This window comes from Taurulus bubalis, assembly GCF_910589615.1.
Source record: "Taurulus bubalis genome assembly, chromosome: 1".
Taxonomy (NCBI): Eukaryota; Metazoa; Chordata; class Actinopteri; order Perciformes; family Cottidae; genus Taurulus; species Taurulus bubalis.
Genome location: NC_136589.1, coordinates 1023442 through 1032566, shown reverse-complemented (window position 1 = coordinate 1032566; position 9125 = coordinate 1023442). Strand labels below are relative to the sequence as shown.

The 9125-nt window shown below is 42.5% G+C and overlaps 1 protein-coding gene across 1 annotated transcript; it reads right to left on the bottom strand.

Annotated features, from left to right (window-relative positions):
- Positions 1-3470: 3470 nt before the first annotated feature.
- Positions 3471-7778, bottom strand: lacc1 (laccase (multicopper oxidoreductase) domain containing 1; the record flags this gene model as incomplete). Its single annotated transcript, XM_079226280.1, has 5 exons — positions 3471-4143; positions 5098-5323; positions 5491-5656; positions 6526-6704; positions 7295-7778. 5 exons carry the CDS (start codon positions 7776-7778, stop codon positions 3903-3905), a joined length of 1296 nt encoding a protein of 431 aa, XP_079082406.1. The 3' UTR covers positions 3471-3902.
- Positions 7779-9125: the final 1347 nt, after the last annotated feature.

Genomic DNA, 9125 nt, shown 5'->3' with positions numbered 1-9125 from the left:
ATATATATATATATATATAGATATATATATATATATATATAGATATCTATATAGATATCTATATATATATATATAGATATCTATATAGATATATATATATATATATATATATATATATATATATATAGATATCTAGATATCTATATATATATATATAGATATCTATATAGATATATATATATATCTATATAGATATATCTATATATATATATAGATATCTATATATAGATATCTATATATATATATAGATATATATATATAGATATCTATATATATATAGATATATATATATAGATATATATATATAGATATCTATATATAGATATATATATATAGATATCTATATATAGATATATATATATAGATATATATATATAGATATCTATATATATATAGATATCTATATAGATATATATATCGATATCTATATAGATATCTATATATATATATCGATATATATATATATATATCGATATATATATATCGATATATCGATATTATATATATCGATATATATATATATATATCGATATATATATATCGATATATATATATATATCGATATATATATATATATATCGATATATATATATCGATATATATATATATATCGATATATATATATATATATCGATATATATATATATCGATATATATTGATATATTGATATATATTGATATATATATATCGATATATATATATTGATATATATATATATTGATATATTGATATATATTGATATATATATATTGATATATATATATATATATATATATATATATATATATATATAAATATAAATATATATATATATATATATATATATATATATATATATATATATATAATACAGGAAGTTTCAGAATCATCCTATGGACAGCTAATTTATTTATTACAATATTTCACATCAAGAACCTCCAATATAGAATACAAATCACTAATGGACATATGGAATATTTAAATGAGTTGTGAGCTTTGTTTTGGAGATGATTGAGTCATTTTAAATAAGACACAGCCTTCTAATTGAGTGTCATATTTATTCATTATAGTTTCAGTTCTAAATATACTGATGAAGCCACAGCGTCCGTATTTCCCACGTCTGCCTCCTGCCCTGAACGGCTCATTGACGTTAATTAGTCTTTAAATAAAACAGTCAGTTCATATTTATTGATATTAAAATTAATCAGAACATTATTCATCAGGAGAAATATGGAATATTTCACTTTATATTTACATATTTAATATCAGTGGTGGAGGGAGTATTACAATAAAAAATACTTCACTGTGGTAATAGTACTTGTTCTGTTCCAGTAAAAGTACTGACATCTGTGTGTAAAAATACTGTTAGAGTAAAGTACTAATACTACCGACGAGAAGTTAAAGAAGTTGGTCGTGATCAGGTGTGTTCTGGTGTCTCCTGGTGTGTTCTGGTGTGTCTTGGTGTGTTCTGGTGTCTCCAGGTGTGTTATGGTGTCTCCAGCTGTGTTATGGTGTCTCCAGGTGTGATCTGGTATCTCCAGGTGTGTCTTGGTGTGTTCTGGTGTCTCCAGGTGTGTTATGGTGTGTTCTGGTGTCTCCAGGTATCTCCAGGTGTGTTCTGGTGTCTCCAGGTGTCTCCTGGTGTGTTCTGGTGTCTCCATGTGTGTCTTGGTGTGTTCTGGTGTCTCCAGGTGTGTTCTGGTGTATCCAGGTATCTCCAGGTGTGTTCCGGTGTCTCCAGGTGTGTTCTGGTGTCTCCAGGTATCTTCAGGTGTGTTCCGGTGTCTCCAGGTGTGTCTTGGTGTGTTCTGGTGTCTCCAGGTGTGTCTTGGTGTGTTCTGGTGTCTCCAGGTGTGATCTGGTATCTCCAGGTGTGTCTTGGTGTGTTCTGGTGTCTCCAGGTGTGATCTGGTATCTCCAGGTGTGATCTGGTATCTCCAGGTGTGTTCTGGTGTCTCCAGGTATCTCCAGGTGTGTTCTGGTGTCTCCAGTTGTCTCCTGGTGTGTTCTGGTGTCTCCATGTGTGTCTTGGTGTGTTCTGGTGTCTCCAGGTGTGTTCTGGTGTCTCCAGGTGTGTTCTAGTGTCTCCAGGCGTCTCCGGGTGTGCTCTGGTGTCTCCATGTGTGTCTTGGTGTGTTCTAGTGTCTCCAGGTATCTCCAGGTGTGTTCTGGTGTCTCCAGGTGTGTTCTGGTGTCTCCAGGCGTCTCCGGGTGTGCTCTGGTGTCTCCATGTGTGTCTTGGTGTGTTCTAGTGTCTCCAGGTATCTCCAGGTGTGTTCTGGTGTCTCCAGGTGTGCTCTGGTATCTCCAGGTGTGTTCTGGTGTCTCCAGGTGTGCTCTGGTATCTCCAGGTGTGTTCTGGTGTCTCCAGGTGTGCTCTGGTGTCTCCAGGTATCTCCAGGTGTGCTCTGGTGTCTCAAGGTATCTCCAGGTGTGTTCGGTGTCTCCAGGTGTGTTCTGGTGTCTCCAGGTGTGTCTTAGTGTGTCCTGGTGTCTCCAGGTATCTCCAGGTGTGTTCTGGTGTCTCCAGGTGTGTCTTGGTGTGTTCTGGTGTCTCCAGGTGTGATCTGGTATCTCCAGGTGTGTCTTGGTGTGTTCTGGTGTCTCCAGGTGTGATCTGGTATCTCCAGGTGTGATCTGGTATCTCCAGGTGTGTTCTGGTGTCTCCAGGTATCTCCAGGTGTGTTCTGGTGTCTCCAGTTGTCTCCTGGTGTGTTCTGGTGTCTCCATGTGTGTCTTGGTGTGTTCTGGTGTCTCCAGGTGTGTTCTGGTGTCTCCAGGTGTGTTCTAGTGTCTCCAGGCGTCTCCGGGTGTGCTCTGGTGTCTCCATGTGTGTCTTGGTGTGTTCTAGTGTCTCCAGGTATCTCCAGGTGTGTTCTGGTGTCTCCAGGTGTGTTCTGGTGTCTCCAGGCGTCTCCGGGTGTGCTCTGGTGTCTCCATGTGTGTCTTGGTGTGTTCTAGTGTCTCCAGGTATCTCCAGGTGTGTTCTGGTGTCTCCAGGTGTGCTCTGGTATCTCCAGGTGTGTTCTGGTGTCTCCAGGTGTGCTCTGGTATCTCCAGGTGTGTTCTGGTGTCTCCAGGTGTGCTCTGGTGTCTCCAGGTATCTCCAGGTGTGCTCTGGTGTCTCAAGGTATCTCCAGGTGTGTTCGGTGTCTCCAGGTGTGTTCTGGTGTCTCCAGGTGTGTCTTAGTGTGTCCTGGTGTCTCCAGGTATCTCCAGGTGTGTTCTGGTGTCTCCAGGTGTGTCTTGGTGTGTTCTGGTGTTTCCAGGTATCTCCAGGTGTGTTCTGGTGTCTCCAGGTGTGTTCTGGTGTCTCCTGGTGTCTCCTGGTGTCTCCTGGTGTCTCCAGGTGTATTCTGGTATCTTCAGGTGTATTCTGGTGTCTCCAGGTGTATTCTGGTATCTCCAGGTGTGTTCTGGTGTCTCCAGGTGTGTTCTGGTGTCTCCAGGTATCTCCAGGTGTGTCCTGGTGTGTTCTGGTGTCTCCAGGCGTCTCCAGGTGTGTCTTGGTGTGTTCTGGTGTCTCCAGATGTGTCCTGGTGTATTCTGGTGTCTCCAGGTGTATTCTGGTATCTCCAGGTGTGTTCTGGTGTCTCCAGGTATCTCCAGGTGTGTCCTGGTGTGTTCTGGTGTCTCCATGCGTCTCCAGGTGTGTCTTGGTGTGTTCTGGTGTCTCCAGATGTGTCCTGGTGTGTTCTGGTGTCTCCAGGGTCTCCAGGTGTGTCCTGGTGTCTTCAGGTGTGTTCTGGCGTCTTCAGGTGTCTCCAGGTGTCCGTCCCCCTGATCCACAGGAAGCCCACCTGGGTGCCGAAGTTGAGCCCGTCCCCGGTGTCTTCTGGTGTCTTCAGGTGTGTTCTGGTGTCTTCAGGTGTGTTCTGGCGTCTCCGGGTGTGTCCAGGTGTCTCCCGGTATCATCTACCTGCTAGGGGTGAGATACTCCGGACCAACCAGGAGTCCCCTCGGTCCGTCCCCTCGGTCCGTCCCCTCGGTCCGTCCCCCTGATCCACAGGAAGCCCACCTGGGTGCCGAAGTTGAGTCCGTCCCTGGTGTGGGAGAAGAAGTCCTCTGGGTGGCAGCAGCTGCAGGGCGTCACACAGGACCGCTGCGTCTCCGAGTCGTCATGGATGTGTTCAGGGAGGACGCCTACTCTCTGGAGGAGGACTCTGTTTCATGAGACAGTAGAGTCACACTTTACTGTAAACACGCAGGACGGTCAGCTGGAGACGTGTCTACTGTCCTTTATTGTCTTCTACTGTCCTTTATTGTCTTCTACTGTCTTCTACTGTCCTGTATTGTCTTCTGCTGACCTTTATTGTCTTCTGCTGACCTTTATTGTCTTCTACCGTCCTTTATTGTCTTCTACTGTCCTCTACTGTCCTTTATTGTCTTATACTGTCCTCTACTGTTCTGTATTGTCTTCTACCGTCCTTTATTGTATTCTACTGTCCTCTACTGTCCTTTATTGTCTTCTACTGTCTTCTACTGTCCTGTATTGTCTTCTGCTTACCTTTATTGTCTTCTACTGTCCTGTATTGTCTTCTACTGTCCTCTACTGTCCTTTATTGTCCTTTATTGTCTTCTACCGTCCTTTATTGTCTTCTATTGTCCTTTAATGTCTTATACTGTCCTCTATTGTTCTGCATTGTCTTCTACCGTCCTTTATTGTCTTCTACTGTCCTTTATTGTTTTCTACTGTCCTATACTGTCCTTTATTGTCTTCTACTGTCCTTTATTGTCTTCTACTGTCTTCTACTGTCCTGTATTGTCTTCTGCTGACCTTTATTGTCTTCTACTGTCCTGTATTGTCTTATACTGTCTTCTACTGTCCTTTATTGTCTTCTGCTGACCTTTATTGTCTTCTACTGTCCTGTATTGTCTTCTACTGTCCTTTATTGTCTTCTACTGTCTTCTACTGTCCTGTATTGTCTTCTACCGTCCTTTATTGTCCTCTACTGTACTTTATTCTCATCTCCTCTCCCCTCGTCCCCTCCCCCCTTGTCCCCTCGTCTCCTCTTCTCTCCTCCACTCCCCTCCTGTCCCCTCTCCTCCCCTCGTCCTCGCTCCTCCCCTCCCCTCCCTCCTCGTCTCCTCTCCCCTCGTCCCCTCCCCCCCTGTACCTGTTGGCGAGGCGGATGTTGACGTGTGGTCTGGTGGCCTCTGGGTCGGGGACACAGTCCTGGTGGACCTGGAGGAAGTCCAGCGCCGGCTGCCGGTCCAGCGTGAAGCAGCAGGCGCCGACCGACGGTCCCACGGCGACCACGATGTCCGTCGCCCGGCAACCGAAGTCCCTCACCATGACGCCCACCGTCGCCATAGCAACGCCCATCAGGGTACCCTTCCAACCTGAGAACCGAGGATAGGTACTTGAGTACTACAGGTACTCAAGTACTACAGGTACTACACTGAGGTACTTGTAAACCACATAGTCACAGTGGTGATTGTCATGTAAATGTATATTGCCATGTATATGTATATTGTCATGTATATGTATATTGTAGAGGTGTTGTTACCTGCGTGAGCCGCTCCGATGACCTTTGACACCGGGTCGGCGAACAGGATGGGCATGCAGTCGGCTCCCGGCGCCGCCACGACCACGCCTGGCCGGTCGGTGACCACGGCATCGTAGTGCTCCGGCTCAGCGCTGCCCACGACCCAAACATGGCTGCCGTGGTCCACCTGCAGGACACGACACTTTAAAGTCAACAAAAGCAAAGAAAACACACTTCAGGACCTTGAGGACTCAGGTAGGCGGTACCTTGAGGACTCAGGTAGGTGGTACCTTGAGGACTCTGGTAGGCGGTACCTTGAGGACTCTGGTAGGCGGTACCTTGAGGACTCAGGTGGGCTGTAGGCAGTACCTTGAGGACTCAGGTAGGCAGTACCTTGAGGATTCTGGTAGGCAGTATCTTGAGGACTCAGGTAGGCGGTACCTTGAGGACTCAGGTAGGCGGTACCTTGAGGACTCTGGTAGGCAGTATCTTGAGGACTCAGGTAGGCGGTACCTTGAGGACTCAGGTAGGCGGTACCTTGAGGACTCAGGTAGGCAGTATCTTGAGGACTCAGGTAGGCGGTACCTTGAGGACTCTGGTAGGCAGTACCTTGAGGACTCAGGTAGGCGGTACCTTGAGGACTCAGGTAGGCGGTACCTTGAGGACTCTGGTAGGCAGTACCTTGAGGACTCAGGTAGGCAGTACCTTGAGGACTCTGGTAGGCAGTACCTTGAGGACTCTGGTAGGCAGTACCTTGAGGACTCAGGTGGGCTGTAGGCAGTACCTTGAGGACTCAGGTAGGCAGTACCTTGAGGACTCTAGTAGGCGGTACCTTGAGGACTCAGGTAGGCGGTACCTTGAGGACTCAGGTAGGCGGTACCTTGAGGACTCAGGTAGGCGGTACCTTGAGGACTCAGGTGGGCTGGTAGGCAGTACCTTGAGGACTCTGGTAGGCGGTACCTTGAGGACTCAGGTAGGCGGTACCTTGAGGACTCAGGTAGGCGGTACCTTGAGGACTCAGGTAGGCGGTACCTTGAGGACTCAGGTAGGCGGTACCTTGACCAGACAGAGGGGCTGCGGGTGGAACCCAGCATGGAGGGCCAGTCTGCGCCGGTTCTCCTGGACCACGGCTCCGGGGTCCCTCCTCCTTTTGCTGCTGAACAGATTCAAAGAGGACAAGGTCGGGATGTAGGAGACGCCGCCGGACCGAGTACTGAACCCATGACCGAAACATTCTGAGAGAGAGAGAGAGAGAGAGACCATTAAAGCGTGTGCATATGTTCAGAGCCATTCTCACAGGGGGAGTTACCTGAGAACAACACATTAATGAAATCACATTTTATTCCACTCAAATTAAGACTTATTCAATATTTTAAATCATTCGTTTGTCAAACGTTAACATTAAATATGTAAATACTCTCATGGAGTTTGGTTTGTGTTTTATTGTGTTTTCAGGAAGTATTTTTCACATCTGGATAGAGAGAAAACATTGAATGTAACTTTGTATGGTATTTTCAGTGATGTATATATTTATGTATATTTAATTTATTAGTAGAGGTATTAGTTTATATATATATATATATATATATATATATATATATATATATATATATATAATAAACTATTATTCTACTATTATTATTGTACTGTATTAGTTTATTATATATATATATATATATATATATATATATATATATATATATATATATAAAAACTAATATTTTAAAATTATTAGTCGAGGTATTAGTTTATTTTATATTAGTTTATATATATATAAAATAAACTAATATTTTTAAACTTTCTTTTAAAACTTTTCTAAACCGACCTGGGATCAGTGAAGACTTCAGGACCCGGATGGCCCCCTTCAGGGCCGGCAGCTGCTGCAGGAATCCGGACACCTCTTCCTCTACGGGGCCAGGTGAGTGCGAGTGGGCGGAGCCTGCGCAGCCCGGACAGGTGAGCGCGTCCACGTGGTACTCGAAGGTGTACAGCGCCGTGAACAGCAGCTCCTGGTAGACGCGCAGCACGGCGCGGCCCCGCGGGGTCGTGAGGACGCGCACTGCGCTCAGGTCCAGCTGGTCCAGGGTCTGCTTGAACCGGTACAGGCGCGCCGCCGTGGAGCCCGAGTCCAGCGCGTGCACGCTCCTGCACGAGCTCACAAAGGCGGCGGGGAGGCGGTGCTCGTGCCGGTCACGCGCCTCGCACAGCAGGAAGACGTGAGACGGGCGCGCGGCCTCCTCCCGCGGGGACGCGCCGCGGCAGCCCGGACCGCAGCCGTGGAGCAGGTCCAGCAGGACGGCGTCGCTCATAGCCGGGTAGCCGGGTCTGATCCACCTGATCCACCGGGTCACCTGATCCACCGGGTCACCTGTTCAGCTGGTCCACCTGCTCACAGGTCACAGGTCCAAGGAGCGGCCCCGTGCAGGAGCTGCGGGAACATGATTGACAGCAGAAACTAAGGAGATACTTCCTGCTGGAGGCCCCGCCCACACGGGAAACTCCACAAAGTATTCACTTCCTCCAGTTCTGCTGCCTGTTGCATAAAGTAGTAAAAGTACAATACGTACCTCTGAGATGTAGTACAGTATATATATATATATATAGATGTAGTACGTATATATATATATATATATATATATATATATATATATATATATATATATATATATATATACGTATATATATATATATATATATATATATATATATATATATATATATATATATATACGTATATATACAATATAATATTGATATTTTTTTTCTTATTATCATAAACAACACATATATTACTTTATTAACATAAACATGTTCATATATTACTTTATTATCATAAACAACATATATATTACTTTATTAACATAAACATGTTCATATATTACTTTATTAACATAAACATGTTCATATATGACTTCATTAACATAAACAACATGTTCATATATTACTTTATTAACATAAACATGTTCATATATGACTTCATTAACATAAACAACATGTTCATATATTACTCTATTAACATAAACATGTTCATATATTACTTTATTAACATAAACAACATATATATTACTTTATTAACATAAACATGTTCATATATTACTTTATTAACATAAACATGTTCATATATTACTTTATTAACATAAACAACATGTTCATATATGACTTTATTAACATAAACATGTTCATATGTTACTTTATTAACATAAACATGTTCATATATTACTTTATTAACATAAACAACATGTTCATATATTACTTTATTAACATAAACATGTTCATATATTACTTTATTAACATAAACATGTTCATATGTTACTTTATTAACATAAACATGTTCATATGTTACTTTATTAACATAAACATGTTCATATATTACTTTATTAACATAAACAACATGTTCATATATATATATATATATATATATATATATATATATATATATATATTTATATATATACGTATATATACAATATAATATTAATATTTTTTTTCTTATTATCATAAACAACATATATATTGCTTTATTAACATAAACATGTTCATATATTACTTTATTATCATAAACAACATATATATTACTTTATTAACATAAACATGTTCATATATTACTTTATTAACATAAACATGTTCATATATGACTTCATTAACATAAACAACAT